Below are 22,730 nucleotides of genomic sequence, written 5' to 3' on the forward strand. Positions count from 1 at the left end.
CTGGAGCAACTGTATGCCAACAAACTAGACAACTTAGAAGAAATGGACAATTCCCTAGAAATACACAAACAACCTACACCAACTCGAGAAGAAATAGACCTTGATGAACCACATGCAAGTAGAGACTGAATCAGTCATCAAAAACCTCCCAAAAAAGAAAAGCCCAGGAGTAGATGGCTTCCCAGGTGAATTCTAACAATTATTCCAAGAAGAATTAGTATCAGTTCTGCTCAAACGCTTTCAAAAAATTGAAGAGGAGGGAACACAACCTAACTCATACTATGAAGCCAACATCACCCTATACCAAAACCTGATACAGATTCTACAAGAAAACTACAGACCAATCTCTCTAATGAATATAAAGGCAAAAATTCTCAATCAAATCCAACAGCACATTAAAAGAATTATACATGATAAACAAGTGAGTTTAATTCCAGGTATGCAAGGGTGGTTCAAGACAAGAAAATCAGTTAATGTAATAAACCACATTAACAAATTAAATGGGAAAGCCCACATGATCACCTCAATTGATGCAGAAAAGGCATTTGACAAAATTCCACATCCTTTCTTAATTAAAACACTTTGAAAGGCAGGAATAAAAGGAAATTTCCTCAACACGATAAAGGGCATTTATGGAAAACCCAAAGCTAACATCATACTCAACAGTGAGAGACTGAAAGCTTTCCCTCTTAGGTTGGGAACAACACAAGGATGTGCAGTGTCACCACTGTTATTCAACATTGGGCTAGAAGTTCTAGCTAGAGCAGTTAGGCCATAAAAAGAAATAAAAGGCATCTGAATTGGAAAGGAAGAAGAAAAACTTCCACTATTTGCATATGATATGATCCTATATTCAAAAAATCCCAAAAAAACTATGACAAAGCTACATGGCCTAATAAACAAGCTCAGCAAAGTGGCAGGATGCAAGGTCACCATACAAAAATCAGTGGTGGAGGGGAAAGAAGATGGCAGCATAGAGAGGAGTGGAAGTTAATTAGTCCCCCTGGAACAACTAATAAACAGTCAGGAACAACTAGAAAATAATCTGGAATAACAGCAGGGGGACAAACGTGACCATCCACTCATCATACACCAACCTGAGTTGGGAGGAATCCCTGAGATCACAGCATAAAATCTGTAAGTAAAAACTGTGGAAACAAGCTGGGACCCCCCTCCCCCCACTGGCTGAACTGCAAAGCCTCCTGGTGCTAGAGAGCAGCACTCTCCCAAACTGCAAAGCCTCCCTGTGCTAGAGAGCAGCACTCTCCCAGCAAGCAAATATAGCTCAGCTGAGCTCCACCTGGGGTTTTAATTAGCACACGCTCAATACAAGCTACAAATCCCCAATAAGCAGACAGAGGCTTTTGACCATTGACCTTGGAGAGCTGGAGGACCTCTCTAGGAGGGAGGGGGAGCCCAGAGGACTGGGTGCTGTCTCTGGCCGATGAGTGAAACTGAGGGGTGCTGCAGACTGACATTGAAGGGGCTCTTTCTGTCCCTTTTTCAGCTCAGTGGAGAAAGCCTCAGCCATTTTCAATTCCCAGCTCTCAGACCCAGACAAGGGTGGAGATAGCAGCATCAGAGACAATTCAAATGCTAATGACTTCTCCTCAGGGGATATATCTTCCCTAAGAGGAGAGCAGCGGTGCCAAGCTCTATTACCCACCTTCCATTCAGAACCAGACCCCAGAGCCTGAGGGAAAACAGCCACAGGCCACACCACCTTACACAAGCCTGGAGCTACAGGCTGACAGGTGCCACCTGCTGGGCAGAAAAGCACAGTGACTTAAGGCCTCACAGGGTGCATCAACCTTCTAAGACACCCTGAGGGAGACCTGATACTATTGCCTCCTTCCAAGACCTGAGCCCATTCTGGTCTGGGAAAACCTGATTGGGGTATCCAAGGAGGCCAGATGCCTAGACAACAGAAAACTACAACCTACACTAGGAGGGGTGAAGTTATGGCCCAGTCAAAGGAACAAACTTACACTTCAACCAAGATACAAGAACTTATCTGTATAATTGAAAGTTCAAAAAACAACTGGCAGAATCTATGGAAATGAAAGGCACAACACACAAGATGAAGGACACAATGGAGACCTACAACAGCAGATCTCAAGAGGCAGAAGAAAACACTCAGGAACTGAAGAACAAGGCACCTGAAAGCCTACACACAAAAGAACAGATAGAGAAAAGAATTGAAAAATACAAGCAACATCTCCGGGAACTTAAGGACAAAACAAAAAGCAGGAATGTATGTGTCATTGGAGTCCCAGAGGACAAAGAGAAGGGAAAAGGGGCAGAAGCAATAATAGAGGAAATAATGAATGAAAATTTCCCATCTCTTAAGAAAGACATAAAATTACAGATCCAAGAAAAGCAGCATACCCCAAACAGAATAGATCTGAATAGACTTATGCCAAGACACTTAACAATCAGATCATCAAACATCAAAGACAAAGAAAGAATCCTGAAAACAGCAAGAGAAAAGTGATCCATCACATACAAGGGAAGCCTGATAAGACTATGTGTGGATTTCTCGGTAGAAACCATGGAGGTAAGAAGGCGATGGTGTGGTATATTTTAGATACTGCAAGAGAAAAACTGCCAACCAAGAATCCTATACTGGCAAAACTGTTCTTCAAATATAAGAAAGAGTTTAAAATATTCTCTGACAGACAGACAATGAGACAGTTGTGAACAAGATACCTGCTCTGCAGGAAATACTAGAAGGAACACTACAGATGGATAGGAAAAGACAAGAGTGAGAGGCTTGGAACACAATTTTGGGTGATGGTAACACAACAATGTAAGTACACTGAACAAAGATGACTGCGCGAATGCTTGAAAGAGGAAGGTTAGGGGCACATGGGACACCAGAAGGAAAAAAGGAAAATAAAGACTGGGACTGTATAACTTACTGAGTACTCAATAATAGTGATAAAACGTACAAATATGTTTTTACATGAGGGAGAACAAATGAATCTCAACCTTGCAAGGCGTTATTGGAGGAAAAATACAATCAATGCAAACTAGAAACCATAGTTAACAGAAACATTGTATTATGCTTCCTTTAATGTAACAAAGGCAATATTCCAAAGCTAAATGCCTGTAAGAGGTGGATATAAGGGAGGGGTATGGGACTCTTGGCATTGGTGATGTTGTCTCTTTAATCGTACTTTATTTTAATTCTATCTTTTCTTTTATTGCTTTGTACCTGCCATTTTTTTCTTTATTTTTCTTTATATTTTGTCTCTCTGCCTTCTTTGATCTCTTTCTCTGTGGAAGAAATTCAAATGTCCTTATATAGATAGTGGTGATGGTGGTTAATGCATAAATACATGATTATACAGGCAACCATCAATTGTTTACTTAGGATGGAAAGTATGGTGGCTGAACAAAACTGTCTTAAAAAAAAAAACGGGTTGATGAAGAAACCTTGAGGGTATTATATTGAGTGAAATGGGTCAGACAGAGGAAGACAAGTATTGTGTGGTCTCACTGATATGAACTAATTATAATACGTAAACTCATAGACATGAAATATAGGTTACCAGGTTATAGAATGAGGCTAAAGAATCGGGAGCGGTTGCTTATTATGACCAGAATGTAAAACTAGGTTGAACTTCAGTATTTGGAAATGGACAGAGGAGATGGTAGCACGTTACTGTGAGAATAACTAAGAGTGCTGAATGGTGTGTGAATGTGGTGGAAAGGGGAAGTTTAGAGACATGTATGTCACCAGAAGGAAAGTTGGAGGTTAAAATATCAATCAATGGTTGATAATCAATGGTTCCTTGAATGAACAGTTATGCATTTACCACCACTATCTATATGAGGACAATTCCATTTCTTTCACAAAGAAAGAGGAAGAGGCAAAAAAAAAAAGAAAGAAAATAAAAAGAAAAAAGAAAAAATAACTAAAAAGAAAAGAAAAAATGAAATTAAAATAAAATACAATAAAAAAGTGAGACAACACCATCAATGCCAAGAATCCCATACCCACCCACCCCTTATATCCTCCTCTTATAGACATTTAACTTTGGTATACTGTCTTTGTTACAATTAATGGAAGCATATTACAATGTTATTCTTAACTATAGACTCTAATTTGCATTGACTGTATTTTTTCCCCAATACCATCCCATTTTCAACACCCTGAAAAGTTGACATATGTTCTCCCTTATGTAAAAACATTCTTATATTTGTACTTTTAATTACAATCATTTGACCACTCTAGGTTTCAGTAAGTTGTACCATTGCAGTCTTTATCTTCTATCTTTCCTTTTGGTGTCCTACATGCCCCTAACCCTCCACTTTCAACCACAGTCACAGTAACCTTTTTTTTTTTTATAACCTTACTCTAGAATTCTATTGGCAAGCTCCTACTGGGGCTTACCAGACTCCCACACAACATTTTTATGTACCACAGATACCTCTAACCCCATTTAAGGCTCCAGGTCCTTGGAACTTGAGCCTTATGACTCTGGGCTACACTTGACAATGGCAGCCCTCCACCCAACAAGTGGAAGAGAACAGTATATTCCTAAATGTGGGATATGCTGACTCCAAAATCCAAAGAATTTTGTGCCTCTTTCCCAGTAATAGTGAATGCAAGATACAATAATTTTTCCTTTACCTTAGAATATTTCAGCATGCTTTGGACACTTGGACTCTTGAAAACTTCAGAAGGCCCTTGGATCTTTGTAGAGCTTTGTATATGCTTGTGTTTTTCTGAGAAGTCCAAGAATACTTGCCCTTTCCTGTTCACCAGGTCTGATTATTATGATGTTATCACCAAAATAATGTTCCAACAAATGCCCAAAAAGTCAGGGTCCCTGTGTTCATTATATTGTAAAAGAGAAAGAGGGTCAACATGGCCCTGGGTCAAGAAAATTAATTCCTATTGCTGTCCTTCCCATTAAATGGCAAACTGTTTTTTTAATCATATTTTTAATTGTAGAATATATATACACAAACACACACACATAAACACACACAGAGAGAAGTGATGACTTTCCAAGCACACTTTAATAAGTAGTTAGAGAGCAAATTTCAAAGAACATTGTAGGTTGCAGTTGCACAGTTTCAGTTATTTCCTTATTGTGAAATATAACATATATACAAAAAGGTAATATCTTTCAAAGTATGGTTTAACAAGTAGTTATATAGGAAATTTCCAAAGATGTTATAATTTTCCAAAGTTGTCATCTTTGTTCAGTATACTTACAGTATTGTGCTACCATCACCCAATACTGGGCTATCCTTTTCTGGATCTTTACAATCAGTCCTCTTAAACATTCTGTAGTCCTTCAGCATCAAATGCCTGGTCTTTACCCTCTTTCTATCTCCTGGTATCTTCATTTCTCACTTTTCTCCAAACCTCTCTTTCCTGTCTTTTCCTATCTGTCTGTAGTTACCCTTTTAGTATTTCTTGTAGAGGAGGTCTCCTGTTCACAAACTCTCTCAGTGTCTGTTTATATATAAATATTTTAAACTCTCCCTTATTTTTGAAGGACAGTTTTGCCGGGTATAGAATTCTTGGTTGGCAGTTTTTCTCCTTCAGTATCTTGACTATATCATACCACTACCTTCATGCCTCCATAGTTTTTGCTGAGAGAGCCACACTTAGTCTTATTGAGCTTCTCTTGTATGTGATGGATTGCTTTTCTCTTGTTGCTTTCAGAATTCTCTCTCTGTCTTTGACATTTGAAAATATTATTAGTAAGTGTCTTGGAGTACGTCTATTTGGATCAATTCTGTTTGGGGTATACTGCACTTCTTGCACCTGTAATTTTATGTCTTTCATAAGAGTTGGGAAATTTTCCTTGATTATTTCCTCTATTATTCTTTCTGCCCCTTTTCCCTTCTTTTCTCCTTCTGGGGTACCTATAACATGTATATTTGTGCACTTCATGTTGTCATTCAGTTCCCTGAAACTCTGGTCATATTTTTCCATTCTTTTTCCTGTCTATTCTTTTGTGTGTAGGATTTCAGATGTCCTATCCTCTAGTTCAGTAATCCTTTCTTCTGCTTCTCCAAGCCTGCTGTTTTATGCCTCCATTGTGTTTTTCATCTCGTCTAGTGTCCCTTTCAGTCCCATAAGTGCTGCCATTTGTTTTTTCAAGTTTACAAAGTCTTCCTTATGGTCAACCAGTGTCTTCTTTATATCCTTCATCTGTCACATTTTCTTTCAACTTGTTGATTTGATTTAGAAGATTTGTTTGAACGTCTTTAACTGGTTGTTTAAACTCTTGAATCTCAGTTGAGGTGTTAATTTGTTTCTTTGGGCAATATCTTCATATTTCCTGATGTAGCTCATGATTTATTGCTGTTTAGGCACCTGATTTTCTTGATTAGTTTTTTCTGGAGGTTGTTTTCTCTCTTTTGCCCAGAGTTTTCTTGCTGGTTTTCTTTGATCTCTACATTCCTTGTTTCTCTCACTGGCCAGTTGTCAGATTGGCTCTGCCCCCCAGACTTCCCCACAAATCAGGCACCCACCATGGCCTGCCACAGGGATGGGAGGTAGGCATTGGGCACCCCAGCAAGTTCACTGTGTGTGGTAATACATATCTGCTGGCTTCCAGTGGTGCTCTGTTTTCCACTGATCAGCAAGACCTAGATTTGTTTTAGAGATCTGCTTTGACAGTTGAGTTGTTCATATTTATCACCCAAAACCAGACTTGGTTTCTATACAGGGCATGTAGACCAGCTCATGTGGTCCTAATAAAGGGTCTGCAGCATCTTTTTAAGTGTTTCAATTCCCTTGCACTTTCCAGACTGTCCATCAGATCACACTGTTCAGTAACTTAATTTTCCTCAGAGGCTGCTTTGCCTCCAAACACAGGCTGCGTTCAGACAGGTGAGCTGAAACTGCAGGATTTCTGTGCCCTTACTTTGTGTGGAACCCCACAAACTGTGGGCTCCAACTGTGGCAGAGTCCTCCCTCTGCTGACCCAGTACTCCAACTGTCCACAAGGCAAGGAAACGGCTGCTGGCTGCTGCTTACCTCAAGGGTGGGGGAATGGTTTTCAGACCCAGGGTTGGAAATGCACTCTCTGTCCATGTTTTCTCAGTCTCTTTGTCCCTCAATGACCTGGAACTTGAAATGTCTTCCCTTGGCCCCCTGGGTCTTCAAACAGTGGGGGCATCTCTCAGTGCTGTGAGAGATTTTAAAATCTGTATCCCTGGTGGGAGGGTTCCCTTCTGCTGATTCTGTGCCTTTCCCACTGAGCCTGAGTGAGTGGGAGAGGAGAGGACTGGGTGGCCTGGGATGGAAGATTCCTACCGGATATTTCTTCTCTTTCTTCACTTTGGCATCTGCAGGGTCCTTCTCCAGTCTATATCCTCCTCCAGAGTTTCAAACAATTCAGAATTGTCCACTTTTTCACTGAATCTCTGGAAAGGACTTTTCAGTAGTTGTCTACATTGCCATGTTGATGATGTCATCCCAAGGTCAAGTGATTTTTGACAAGGTTCCCAAATCCACTCAATTGGAACAGAACAGTCTCTTCACTAAATTGTGTTAGGAGAACTGGATATCCGTAACTAAAAGAATGAAAGAGGAACCCTATCTCACACCCTATACAAAAATTAACTCAAAATGGATCAAAGACCTACATATGAGAACCAACATCATAAAACTACTAGAAGAAAATATAAGGAAACATTATTCAAGATCTAGTGAAAGGAGGCAGTTTCCTAGACCTTATACCCAAAGCACAAGCAACAAAAGAAAAAAACAGATTTATGGGACTTCCTCAAAAGTGAATACTACTATGCTTCAAAGGACTTTGTCAAAAGGGTGAAAAGGCAGCCAACTCAAAGGGAGAAAAAATTTGGAAACCATATATCTGATAAAGATTTGATATCCAGAATATATAAAGAAATCCAACAACTCAACAATAAAAAGACAAACAACCCAATTTTAAAAATGGGCAAAAGATATGAATAGAAATTTTTCCAAAGAGGAAATACAAATGGTTAAAAAGTGCATGAAAAGATGCTCAGCTTCACTAGTTATTAGGGAAATGCAATTCAAAATGATAATGAGATATCATTTCACACCTATAAGAATGGCTGCTATTAAACAAATAGGAAACCACAAGTGTTGGAGAGGATGTGGAAATAGGAACACTTATTCACTGCTATGGGAATGTAAAATGGTACCGCCTTTGTGGAAGACAGCATTCTGAAACTGCCAAACTAAATACAGCATTGCCTTATGGTCTGGCAATCCTGCTACTTGGTATACACCCAGAAGATCTGAAAGCTGGGATGCGAACAGACACTTGCACACCAATATTTACATTGCCATAATTCACAACTGCCAAAAGATGGAAACAACACAAGTGTCCATCAACTGATGGAATGGATAAACAAAATGTGGTATACACATATGATGGAATATTATTCAGCAGTAGGAAGAAATGAAGTTCTGAAACACGCAACAACATGGATGAACCTTAAGGACATTATGTTGAATGAAGTAAGTCAGACACAAAAAGACAAACATTGTATGATCTCACTAATATGAAGTAACTATAATATGTAAACGCAGAGGCATAAAATATAGAATATAGGTTACCAGCGGATAGAATGAGGCTAGAGAATGGGGAGCAGTTGCTTCATATGTGCAGAATGGGCTCACTTCCGGAAGATGGCGGTTAGGAGAGATGGCAAAAAAACACCTCTGTGAAAAATACTAGATAAAAGCCAGAAAGTGACCCAGAACACCAGTTCCAGTGATTCACCAGGTGGACAAGGTCTGCTAAATCCACAGGGATGGTGCACTCTGTGAAACCCAGACTCGGTGTTCTGAAATGAGTAAACCTGTTGAATATCCAGCAGCCATGCTGCGGTGGGGGGAAAAGTGCATTGGCATTTGGAGTCAGATTAGTCCTTACTTAAAAACCCAAAATCGGCTGTGGATACAGCAGCGACAACCACACAGTGAAGTGCGGCAGAAACGGCATCTCCACAACCTATGGGTACGCCTCAATATCTGGCGTGGACAATAGCTTTTCACGTACCCGCTGCTAATTGTCTCTGAGCAAGGAAGGCAGAGGTTAGCCAAAAGGGGAAAAAAAGCACGCCCCTTACAGCGATCTTTCCAGCGGGTTGGGAACACTCCTGCCTGGCACCAGCACCACAGCCCAGAGCCGTGCCAAAAAACCCAGTGAGATGGGAAGTGTTTCCAGCAACATGTACACACACCACAATATCGGGCATGGACAGTAGCCTTTCACGCACCCACTGCTAAATGTCCCAGAGCTAGGAAGGCGGAGCTGTGCAAAAGGGGAAATTAACACGCCCCATACAGCCATCCTTTCAGCAGGCTGAGAACACCCTTACATGGCCCAGCGGTCCAGAACTTCCCTTGAGGGCTGGCGCACACTTGTGATGTAGCAGAGCCTTCCCTCAGCAGAGGCCCTAGGAGGGCACAGCTTGGAAGATGGATCCACTTGGAAATCCCAGGGACCATAAGCCAATACCAAGGGCTTGTGTGTCAGTGGCAGACACAATCTGTGGTGAAACTGAACTGAAGGTTTAGACTCTTGCAACAGCCTTAAATCTCGAGGAACACATGGGAAGTTTGATTATTAAAGCCACCCTCCCTCCCTAATCGCTCAGACACACACTCCACATTCAGGGTGGACAGCACCAACTACACACGCAAACTTGGTGCACCAATTGGACCCCACAAGAATCAGACCCCCACACACCACAGACAAACTTGGGGAGAACTGGCTTGAGGGGAATAGGTGGCTTGGGGATGCCACCTGCTGGTTAGTTAGAGAAAGTGCACGCCACCAAGCTATAGATCTGACAAATTTGAGATAAGTCTTTGAATTAGCCTACGTATCCTAACAGAGCCCTATCAAGTTAAGCAAATGCCATGAGGCCAAAAACAACAGAAAATTTGAAAGCATATGAAAAAACCAGATGATATGGATAACCCAACCCCAAACACTCAAATCAAAAGATCAGAGGAGATGCAGTAGTTGGAGCAATTAATCAAAGAACTAAAGACAAACAATGAGAGCACAGCACAGGATATGAAGGGCATGAAAAAGATGCTAGAAGAGCATAAAGAAGAAACTGCAAGAGTAAATAAAAAAAATTGATGATCTTATGGAAATAAAAGAAACTGTTGACCAAATTAAAAAGATTCTGGATACTCATAGTACAAGACTTGAGGAAGCTGAACAATGATTCTGTGACCTCAAGGATGACAAATTGGAAAACGAAAGAATAAAAGAAAGAATGGGGAAAAAAACTGAAAAAATCGAAATGGACCTCAGGGATATGATAGATAATATAAAATGTCAAAATATGAGACTCACTGGTGTCCCCGAAGGGGAAGAGAAGGGTAAAGGCCTAGAAAGAGTATTCAAAGAAATTGTTGGGGAAAGCAGACCTTGTCCAGCTGGCGCATCGCTGTAACCAGTATTCTGGGTCACTTTCTGGTTTTTATCTAGTGTTTTTCACAGAGGTGTTTTTTTTGCCATGTCTCACCTAGCCACCATCTTAGTTTCTCCCATGACAGTTTTTTCAACAAATGGGGCTGGGAGAGTTGAATATCCATATCCAAAAGAATGAAAGAAGACACCTACCTCATACTACGCGAAAATTAACTCAAAGTGCATCAAAGACCTCAATATAAAAGACAGTACCATAAAACTCCCAGAAGATAATGTAGGGAAACATCTTCAAGACCTTGTACTAGGAGGTCACTTCCTAGACCTTACACCCAAAGCACAAGCAACAAAGGAAAAAACAGATAAATGGGGACGCCTCACGTTTAGAAGTTTCTATACCTCAAAGGAATTTGTCAAAAAGGTGAAGAGGCAGCCAACTCAATGGGGAAAATATTTGGAAACCATGTGTATTAGTTAGGGTTCTCTAGGGAAACAGAATCAATGAGAGGTGTCTATGACTATAAAATTTATAAAAGTGACTCATGCAACTGTGGGTGTGCACAAGTCCAAATTCTGTAGAGCAGTCAGCAAACTGTCAACTCCAAGGAAGATGTCCGATGAACTCCTCAGGAAACGAACCGGCAACTTTGACAAACTCCTCAAGAAATGAACTGGGATCTTCGACGAATGTGTTTGATGAACTCCTCAGGAAACAAACTGGCAACTTCGACAAACTCCTCAGGAAACATTTTGCTGGGTAGCTGAAGAAGAAGTGAAGGTCCTCTATCTGTCTCGCTTATAAATCTTCAACTGATTAATTGGATTAAATCCAGCCAATTGCATTCTCTCATTGTGGAAGATACACCCTTTGGTGAGTCATCAGTCACAGCTGCAGTCAAGTGACTGATGATTTAATAAGCCAGCCTGTTGGTTTATTAAACAGCCACAAACCTTCTCGCAGCAATTGTTAGGCTAGTGTTTGCTTGACCAGACAGCTGGGTACTATCACCTGGCCAAGTTGACACATGAACCTAACCATCACACCATGTATCTAACAAAAGACTGATATCTTGCATATATAAAGAAATCCTACAACTCAATGACAGTAGTACAGACAGCCCAATTATAAAATGAGCAAAAGATATGAAGAGACAGTTCTCTGAAGGGGAAATACAAATGGCCAAAAAACCCATGAAAAAATGTTCAGCTTCACTAGCTATTAGAGAAATGCAAATTAAGATCACAATGAGATACCATCTCATGCCAATTAGAATGGCTGCTGTTAACAAACAGGAAACTACAAATGCTGGAGAGGATGTGGAGAAATTGGAACTCTTATTCATTGTTGGTGGGACTGTATAATGGTTCAGCCACTCTGGAAGACGGTGTGGCAGTTCCTTAGAAAACTAGACATAGAGTTACCCTTTGATCCAGCAATGGCATGTCTCAGTATATACCCGGAAGGTCTGAAAGCAGTGATGTGAACAGATATCTGCACACCAATGTTCATAGAAGCATTATTCACAATTGCCAAGAGACGGAAACAACCCAAATGCGCTTCAACAGATGAATGGATAAATAAAATGTGTATATACACACAGTGAAATACTATGCAGCAGTAAGAAGGAATGATGTCGTGAAACATATGACAACTTGGATGAACCCTGAAGACATAATGCTGAGCAAAATAGTCAGGCACAAAAAAAATATTACATGCTACCACTAATGTGAACATTGCTGGGGAAGAATGCAGGGGTTTTGGGCTTTCCCACCTCGATGGTTGCTGATGTGCTCACAGACATTGGGGACTGGTGGTTTGATGGACTGAGCCCTCTACCACAGGACTTGCCCTTGGGAAGACTGTTGCTGCAAAGGAGAGGCTAGGCCTCCCTGTAATTGTGCCTAAGCCTCCTCCTGAATGCCTCTTTGTTGCTCAGATGTGGCCCTCTCTCTCTAGCTAAGCCAACTTGGCAGGTGAAATCACTGCTCTCCCCACTATGTGGGATCTGACATCCAGGGGTGTACACACCCCTGGCAACATGGAATATGAGGCCCAGGGAGGAATCTAGACCTGGCATCTTGGGATGAAGAACATCTTCTTGATCAAAAGGGGGATGTGAAATGAAATGAAATTAGTTTCAGTGGCTCAGAGATTCCAAAAGGAGCCGAGAGGTCACTCTGGTGGGCACTCTTATGCGCAATATAGACAACCCTTTTTAGAGTCTAATGACTTGGAATAGCTAGCAGTAAATACCTGAACCTCTCAAATTACAACCCAGAATCCTTGAATTTTGAAGACAATTGTATAACAATGTAGCTTATGAGGGGTGACAATGTGATTGGGAAAGCCATGTGGATCACACTCCCCTTTCTCCAGTGTATGGATGGATGAGTAGAAAAATAGGGGCAAAAAAAATAAAAAGGCACCCAATATTCTTTTTTACTTTAATTGTTCTTTTTCAGTTTAATTTTTATTCTTATTACTTTTGTGTGTGTAGTAATGAAAATGTTCAAAAATTAATTTTGTTGATGAATGCACAACTATATAATGGTACTGTGAAAAATTGATTGTATACTTTGTATGACTGCATGGTATGTGAATAGATCTCAATAAAATTGAATTATTACAAAAAATATGTGCAGAATGTTTAACTAGGTTGAATTTACTCAAATGTTTGGAAATGAATAGAGGTAACATAGCACATTATTGTGATTATAATCAATAGTGCTGAATTGTGAGTGAATGTGGTTGAAAGGGATAGTTTACAGTCATGTATGGCACCAGAAGGAAAGGTAGAAGTTAAAACATGGAACTGTATAACACAGTGAATCTTCTGTTGGATGATGACTGTGACTAATAGTATAAATATTAAAAAGTTCTTTAATGAACTAGAACAAATATATGAGAGTATTATAAAGTGTTAATAAGAGGGATATTTGGGGGGAAATTACCTACTATAATCTATGGACTATAAATAACAGTAATATCTTAATATTCTTTCATCAACTAATGTAACCACACCAATATTAGCAGCCAACCATGGGGGAGGGGGAGGGATATGGGATATTTCAGGTTTTTATATTTTTATTTATTATTATTATTATTTAGAGTAATGAAAATATTCTAAAATTGATTGTGTTGATGATTGCTCAACTATGTGATGATGCTGGGAGCCACTGGTGGAATACTTTGGATAGACTGTATGATGCGTCTCTCTCAATTTTAAAAAAAGTCAATCAATGGACTTCTAGTCTGGACAAGGTTGCATAGGTTGGTTTTTTTCCCCCTGTTCCTTTCTATGAAGCACAATGATAAACTGTGGAAATGCTGCAAGATACAACCAAAGAAGAACTCAGAAAAGTAGAGAGAAGTTGAACTGATTAGGGACCCTAGGACTGAGGAAACATAGTAGCCGAGTGTCTCATGAATTCCCCTCTCCACACAATAGAAGATGACCATATAGTCCCAGTGTTTTTTGATCCTGTCCAAACACCAGACAACAGCCTAAGTAGGCTCATTCCTCTCTTGGATCTAATGAGAGTCCCTCTGAACCATCAGGCAAACCTGATACCACCACTAAGGGGGATCCATTGGGAGCCCACCAGAAATAAGTGATCAGAGAAAGCATTTTTTTTCTACTGGGCCTGAGGTTTCTAGGCAAGCAGGTAGAATCTACAGCTAAAATCATACTTAATGGTGAGAGGAGAGAAGGCTTTCCTCCTAAGATAAGGAAATATGCAAGCATATCTGCTCTTACCACTTTTTCCTCAACATAGTACTGGGATTTCTAGACAATTTAATAAGACAATTAGCAGAAATAAAAGGCATTCAGGTTAGAAAGGAAGAAATAAAACTTCCCTATTTTCGGAAGACATGCTTGTCTACATAGAAAATACCAAGGAAATTATTTAAGAAAACAAAAACAAGACACAAACAACAACAACAACAACAAAACAAAACCTAGAATAGGTGAGTTCGGCAAATTAAGACACAAGATCAATATACTAAATGAAAATGCAGAAACCAAATTAAGATCACAATACCATTAATCACTCTAAAGGAAATGAAATAATTAGATACACACTTAATAAATCATGCACAAGATCTGTGGGCTGAAATGACAAAATGCTGATGAAAGAAATAAAATAATATGTAAATAAATGGAGAGAAATATTGTTTGCATGTGTTGGAAGACACAAAGTAGCAAAGATGTTAATTCTTCCCAAATTGATCTAAAAGTTTAATGCAATCTTATCAAAACCTCAGCAAAGATGTTTGTGCACATCGACAAGCTTATTCTAAAAAGTATATGCAAAGGCACAGCCCCTAGAGTAGCTACCATATTCCTGACAAAGAATAAAATTCGAGGAACCATGCTACCTGGTATTAAGGATTACTATAGAGCTACATTAATTAAAGGGGTGTGATATTGGCAAGGGGATAGATCAGTGAAACAGAAATGAGAACCCAGAAATTGACACACATAGATATGAGCAACTAAAACTTGACCTTTGCACATAAGTGTACTTCAATAGAGGAATGATAGTCATTTCAACAAATGGTGTTAGAGCAACTGGATATAAACAGTACAAAAAAAGAAATGGTCCTTAACCTAAACCTCAAACTTTATATATGAATTAACTCAAAATTCACTATGGACTTAAATGTAAAATGTGAAACTAGAACTTTTAGAAAATAAAAACATAAAAAAATTTTTGGGATTTAGGGCTAGAGAACAGGTACTATGGCTTGAAACCAAAAACATGATCGATAAAAGGAAAAAATAGTAAATTGGACTTCATCAAAAGTAAGAGTTTTTGCTCTGTTATATCACATGTGAAGAGGATGAAAAGACAAGCTACAGCTGGGAGGAAAATAGCTGTAAACCACATATCTGACAATGGACTGGTATCTAGAATATATAAAGAACTCTCAAATCTTAACATTAAAAAAAACAAAAACAAAAACAAACCCAATTAGAAAATGAGCAAAATACATGAAGATGAAATTAAGATGTCTGTGAAAAGGATATACAGATGGCAAATAAGCACATGAAAAGATGCTCAACATTATTATCCATAGGAGAAATGCAAATTAACACCATAATGGGATATCTACTCACTTTCAATTGGTTAAGATAAAATTAAAAAGTGGCAATGCCAAACGTTGGTGGGGATACTGACAAGTCGTTCGTTCATACTGCTGATGGGAATGTAAAATGGTAGCACTCTGGAATACAATGGTTATATAATGTATGATTCCCTTTATATAACATTTTTGAAATGATAAAATTTTAGAAATGGAGGACAGATAAGTTGTTGTCACCAGTTAAGGACAGGGTGGTGGAAGAAGGGGAGTTGAGGAGTAGTGTCAGAATGGAGGTAGGGATGGTGATAAAAGGGCAACAGAACAGATCCTTGTGTTGGAACTAAGTATCTAGACTTAGCTGGGCAAGGTACTTAACTTACACATGTGATAAAACTGTACAGAATTGTATAGTCAATGTACTTCATTATATTAATACACTAAAGGATAAAAATCATGTGGTCATCTTAAAGATGTAGAAAAATATTTTTGAAACTTAAGCTCCATGGAAAATAAAAACTTTCAGCAGAGTAGAACTAGAAAGGAACATCCTCAAACTGAAAAACGACATTATTGAGAAACCTGTGCCTAATTTCATACTTAATGGTGAAAGACTGAATGCTTTTCCCCTTCCGTAAGAATCGGAAAAGATGTCTGCTGACAATATTTCCATTCAACATTGTACTGGAGGTTCCTGTCAGTGGAATAAGTCAAGGAAAGTATTTAAATGCATACAGATTTGAAAAGAAGAAGTAAAATTATCTTTATTCGCAGATGACATTATAATGAATGTGGAAAATCCTAAGGTTCCACAAAAAAACTCCTAGAACAAATGAATGATTCAGCAAGATTGCAGGACACAAGGTTAATAAACAAAACTCCATTTTCTGTCTACAAACTAGCAACAAACAATTTTAAATTAAGTTTTTAAAAATATCATTTAAAATAACATCAAAACATGAAATCTATAGGGATAAATTTAACCAAATATGTGTAAGGCGTATAAGCTGATAACTGTAAAACATTACTCGGAGAAACTAAAAAGCTCCAAATAAATGCAGATATATTTGTTTATGGAACAAAAGATTAAATACTAAGATGTTAATGCCCACAATTTGATATATCAATTCAATAAAACTGCAAAAAAGGAGAACTTACCAGAAGATAAAAATGCTGACAATTGCCCCAGTGGTGATCAACTGGAAAGACAGGAGGAGGAATACTTTTCTAATGAAAGCTGAGAAGACAAAAGCATTATTTTTATGACACAAAGGTTCAGAAGTAAAAGAACAAGTGTAATAAACTATTTCTGATGCTTCATGAAAGAAATTTTTCCTCTGATTTTTTGAAGATGGAGAAGGGAGTGCTAATGCAGAGTCAGCAACAGAATAACAACAAAAATCCAGCTCAGCAGAACTTTTGGTGAATCCTCAATCCAGATAGTCAGAGGTGTTTTATTAGAATCAGAGGGGTTACCCACTGAAGCCCCAAGATTTTAAAAACAAACTTATGGATTTAATTCCTTATTATGTATGCCCTGCCCTCCTAAGGACTATCTGGGGGAAATGCAAGCCTATCATTAGGAATCCAGCTACACCCTGGCACAGAGTGGAAAACAGCAATGCCTTAGGGTTTGCTAGCAGAAAGGATATGTACACTTCCAGAGATGGACTTTGGCTGCTGGAGTTTGCAGAGCTTTTCCGTCACTTTTCTCTCAAGCCTATCTGCCCTAGAAACTCCTTTCTGTTCTCTTACTTATGCAGAAACTAGATAACCTTGAACTATAAGACCAAGTGTTCCAAGTGAATGATGTATCAACCTGTGTACATAATGTAGGCCTCTCTTTGGAACGGCTGAGTCTGCCTTGCTCACTTCTTATTGTACAAGTTTTTCTGGCGCCCTCTGAATATTATTCTGATAATCACAATTGACTTTTTTTGTGGCTTTATCACAATTCAAAAAGGAAAAAAATAAAAGAAATAATGCTGCTTAAAGATGACCTATAAAATTGTCAATTGTGTCTTCTTGCTGGACTGTTTCTGTGTTTAGGAAGTGTGACAACAAAGAAATGAGACTGAGTTGTCCTAATCAAAATACCAAAACATATACAGCTGAATATTTGCTGCAGGCATTCAAAAATTCAGCTACCTAACATTAACTGGGCATGTACTATGTACTGGACACTGTGAGGGAATAAATATTAGAGGTGGCCTAGCCTCTTAAGAATAGACATAAGTAGATCAGTGGAATAGAACTGACAGTACAGAAATAAATCCTGACATCTAAATTAGTTTTTAACAAAGGTGTCAAGACAATCCAATGGAGAAAAAAAAACCAGTCTTTTCAACAAATAGTGCTGGGACAACTGGATATCCACAAACAAACAGATAACTTTGGACTCCTTCCATATGCCATACCCGAAAAGTATTCAAAATGGATCACAGATATAAAACAAAGAGCTAAAACTATAAAACTCTTAAAAGAAGACATTCTACAATCAATGGCTAATTCATATTTCCTAAGAAAACCAAAAGTTATCCACCATAATAAATTTATTATGAATACCTGCACACCCTAAACAACTTAGGTCAGTCTTTTAGCAGTCCCACATGTTTCACTATGATATACAATGATTAAGAAAAACTAAAAGCAATATTAAATTTTTCTGACAATCCAATCTGTAGAAACATTTTAAGACAACACTTGCTTTTCTCCTCTCAAAAGTCAATTTCTTTATTCTCACCTCTGCGGACAGTTGCTGATGAGAATGGATTGGTTACGTCTGTAGAGCTCTCATCTGGGGTGGACTCATCTGAAATTTGTACCACATAGGTACCCGACCGCTCACCAGACTTTGGGTGTGGATTCCCCTGAGTTTGTCTTTGTCCTGTTGAAGGTGAAGATTTGTAGGGCTGACCAGATTTGGGTGGGATGCCTTCATCACCTGCCGCTTTCCGAACTAGGTAGACATGGTCTCCAGAACTAAAGTCTATTGGTTCACTGACCTCCAAGTCCATTTTCCTGGAAAAGGAGAATTGCTATTTTTGTCCTTATGATCATATCTCTCTACAATGTTAACATCTTCATAACATTCAAATGTATTTTTTTCAAATTTTATCTGCCTTGGCTCAGCACCTTATTCAGTGCTCAATAAATATTGTTAAATAAATGATGAATTAATACTTTTAAGATAATGACTATAAAGTAAAATAATTCGCATTCTATTATGAAATTAGCATTTTTACAAATTCATTCAACAAGGAGTTAATAAGCCCCCTCTCTTCTATTCCAAGCATGGAGCTTCTTTATCATCTCTACCCTCAAAGAGCTTACAGTTTGAAAGAGAATATAATTAAACAAACAATAATGCAAAAGGCAATGTAAGCAGGGTCAGAGACAATGGAAGTTGCTATGTGACCCCCTAACAAAATCTAGGGGAAGATGAAAGGAGTGAGAGTGAGAAATTTCCAGGAAGACGGCAGATTAGGAGAGGCAGAGCAAAATTCTCCACTGTGGAAAAGACTAGCTAAAGGTTAGAAAGTACTCCAGAACAGCAGTTCCAGGGTGCCACCAGCAAGGCAGTGACTTCTATACCACACAGTGGAGACTTAGCTGGAAAGGTAGAGAGACTGCGCTTGAAAGGATGGGGTGCGTGTGTTTGGCCTGGGACTGTCACCGGGGATGGGTGGCTGGATCCGAACGGTGGGCGTGGAAGGGAACAGCTTTCCACACCCCATCCACCCTTTTCAGGAGATGGCTGGGGAGATAACCCATCACCGTTCCATGGCCAGTGGCACCAGTGCTGGAAACTGATGGCGGGAGCTGGTTGCCAGGCACAGGAGGGAGCAGCTTTCCACACCCCATGCACCCTCAACAGCTTGCCAGGGAGATAACTCTTCACAGCCCCATGGCTGATGTTTCCATGCCAGGGACTGGTGGCTGCAGCCAGCCACTGAGCATGGGAGGGAGCAGTTTCCATGCCCCGTGCACCCATTTCCACAGTTAGCTGGGGAGGTAACCCTTCACAGCACCACACAAAGAGCTCCCGTGCCTGAGACTGGTGGCTGAAGCCAGCTGAAGAGCATGGAATGGAGGAGCTTTCCACACCCCATGCACCCTTCTCAGCAGTTGGCTGAGGAGATAACGCTTCACAGCCCCGTGGCTGAGAGCTCCCATGCCAGGAACTGGCAACTGGAGCCAGCCACTGAGTGCAGGAGGGAGCAGCTCAGGCTTCAGCGGACTTGTGGTAACTGCATTCACTCTTTGTCCATGGAAGACCACAGTAAGCACAGCCAAGAGGCAAGGGCACCACATGGGAGTACAAGGAGCCTCTCCCAAACCCCAGGGACTCACGGATGTACGGCAGACAGGGACTGCAGTGCATTTGAGCTGGAGCATGAGAAGCAGCTCCACACCCCCAGAGTGGTCCATTCACAGCACCAGGAACTGCTAGGACCACTGTGCCCTGGAGCAGACTCTGCCGAACTGGGCAGGACCTGCCCCCCACCCACAGGGCTGGCCGTCTCAATTGCACACAGAGAACTGGTGCACTGACTGGATTTCCATCTGGGTTGGACCCCACCTAGTGCACAGGCAAGTTGAGGGAGAGCTGGCCTGAGAGTAAGAGGTGGTTCGAGTGCCATCTGATTGTAGGACAGGGAAAGCGCACTCCACAAAGCTGTAGCTCTGCCACATTATAGTAAATGTTCAAATAATCCTACACAAACCAAAATAACCTTATTAAGATAAGCAAATGCCCCATGGCCAGTAAAGTAAGCACCTGAAGAAACTAGAAGATATGGACAAGACAAATGAACAAATTAAAAACCTGGAGAAGACACAGAACTTGGAGCAATTAATCAAAGAAGTACACACAAATCTCCAAAACAAATTCAATGAGTTGGCTAAGCACATAAAGGACATCAAGAAAACTCTAGAAGAGCATAAAGAAGAATTTGAAAGAATAAATTTAAAAATAGCAGATTGTACAGAAATACAAGATACTGTTGATCAAATTAAAAATATACCAGAGACACACAGCAGCAGATTTGAAGAGGCAGAAGAAAGAATATGTGAACTGCAGGACAGAACAATTGACTGTGAATGCACAAAAGAACAAATAGTGAAAAAAATCAAAATATTTGAAATGGATCTCAGCAAAATGACGAACAACATGAAGAGCACAAATGTAAGAATCACTGGTGTCCTAGAAAGTGAAGAGAAGAGTAAAGGGTTGGGAAGAGAATTTGAAGACATAGCTGGGAAAAATGTCCCAACTCTTCTAAACAACATAAATATGCAAATCAAAGATACCCAATGAACTCCAAATAGAATAAATCCAAATAAACCCATGCTGAGATATATACTAATCAGACTGTCAAATACAGAAGAGAAGGAGAAACTCCTGAAGGCAGCAAGATAGAAGCAATTCACCACATACAAGGGAAACCACATAAGAGTAAGGATGGACTACTCAGTGGGCACCATGGAGGTGAGAAAGCAGTGGTATGACATATTTAGGATTCTGAAAGGGAAAAATTGACAGCCAAGAATTCTTTATCCAGCTAAGCTATCCTTCAAAATTAAGGGTGAGTTTAAAATTTTCATAGACAAACAAGTGCTGAGAGAATCTGTTAACAAGAGATCTGCCCTACAAGAAATATTAAAGGTAGTTTTACCAGCTGAGAAAAAAAAAAAGAGTAAGAGGTCTGAAGAAGAGAACAGAACTGAAGAGTATTAGTAAGGGAAACTTAAAAGATTAAAAAAAAGGAGAGGGCGGGACATAACCGACAAATGAAAACCAAAGGATAAAATGGCTGATTCAAGAACTGCCTTCAGAGTAATAACATTGAATGTGAATGGATTAAACTCCCCAATTAAAAGATACAGATTGGCAAAATGAATTAAAAAGTATGAACCATCAATATGCTGTTTATGAGAGACTCATCCTAGATCCAGAAAAATAAAAAGATTCAAAATGAAAAGATGAAAAAAAAAATATTCCACACAAGCTATAGCCAAAAGAAAGTAGGGGCAGTAATACTAATATCAGACAAAACAGACTTTCAATGCAAAGATTTCATAAAAGACAAAGAAGGACACTACATATTAATAAGAGGAACAATTTACCAAGAAGAAATAACAATCATAAATGTTTATTCACCCAAGCAAGGTGCTCCAAGGTACATGAGATGAACATTGGCAGAACTGAATAATAGATGTTTCTACAATAATAGTGGGAGACATCAATACACCACTCTCTTCTATACACAGAACAACCACACAAAGGGCCAAAAAGGAAACTGAGAACCTAAATAATGTGATAAATAAATTAGACTTAATATATATATATATAGACCATTACATCCCAAATTATCAGGATGTACATACTTCTCCAGTGCTCATGGAACATTCTCAAAGATAGATCATATGCAGGGACATAAAACAAGCCTCAATGAATTTAAAAAGCTTGAACAACCTGACCCAAGAGGAAACAGAAGACCTCAACAAACCAATCACAACTAAAGAGATCCAACCAGTCATCAGAAAGCTTCCTAAAATAAAAGTCCAGGACCAGATGACTTCACAGGGGAATTTTACCAAACTATCCCAAAAAGAACGGACACCATCCCTACTCAAACTCTTTCAAAATCTTGTAGAAAATGGAACACTACCTAATTTATTTTATGCAGCTAACATCACTCTAATACCAAAAGATGCTACAAGAAAGGAAAACTACAGTCCATTTCCATAATGAATATTGATGTAAAAATTCTCAACAAAATACTAGCAAAATGAATCCAAAGACACACTAAAAGATTATACACCATGAACAAGTGGAGTTTTTCCCAGGCGTGCAAGGGTGGTTCAACATAAGAAAATCAATCAATGTAATACAACATATTAACAAACCAAAAGGGAAAAATCAAATGATTATCTCAATAGTTCCAGAAAAAGCGTTCAACAAAATTCAGCATCCTTTTCTGATAAAATCACTTCAAAGGGTAGGAACTGAAGGAAACTTCCTGAGTATGATAAAAGGCATATATGAAAAACCCACAGCGAGCACAGTGGCAAGAGACTGAAAGCTTTCCCTCTAAGATAAGGAATGAGACAAGGAAGCCCACTGTCACCACCATTATTCAATATTGTGCTAGAAGTGCTAGCCAGAGCAATCTGGCAAGACAAGTAAATAAAAGGCATCCAAATTGGAAGTGAAGAAG

General features: G+C 39.3%; 1 protein-coding gene across 2 annotated transcripts in view; it reads right to left on the minus strand.

Annotated features, from left to right (window-relative positions):
- LOC119534376 (protein lifeguard 1-like) overlaps nt 1-22,730 on the minus strand; it is a 63,045-nt gene that overhangs the window by 18,912 nt on the left and 21,403 nt on the right. For both annotated transcript variants that reach the window (XM_037836655.1, XM_037836654.1), the window contains exons 3-4: nt 18,251-18,528; nt 16,666-16,744 (exon numbers count right to left, since the gene is read on the minus strand). In XM_037836655.1, coding sequence (XP_037692583.1) covers nt 16,666-16,744; nt 18,251-18,528 — 357 coding nt within the window. The remainder of the gene's footprint in view (nt 1-16,665; nt 16,745-18,250; nt 18,529-22,730) is intronic.

Source organism: Choloepus didactylus, chromosome 5, assembly GCF_015220235.1.
Source record: "Choloepus didactylus isolate mChoDid1 chromosome 5, mChoDid1.pri, whole genome shotgun sequence".
In the NCBI taxonomy this organism is placed as follows: Eukaryota; Metazoa; Chordata; class Mammalia; order Pilosa; family Megalonychidae; genus Choloepus; species Choloepus didactylus.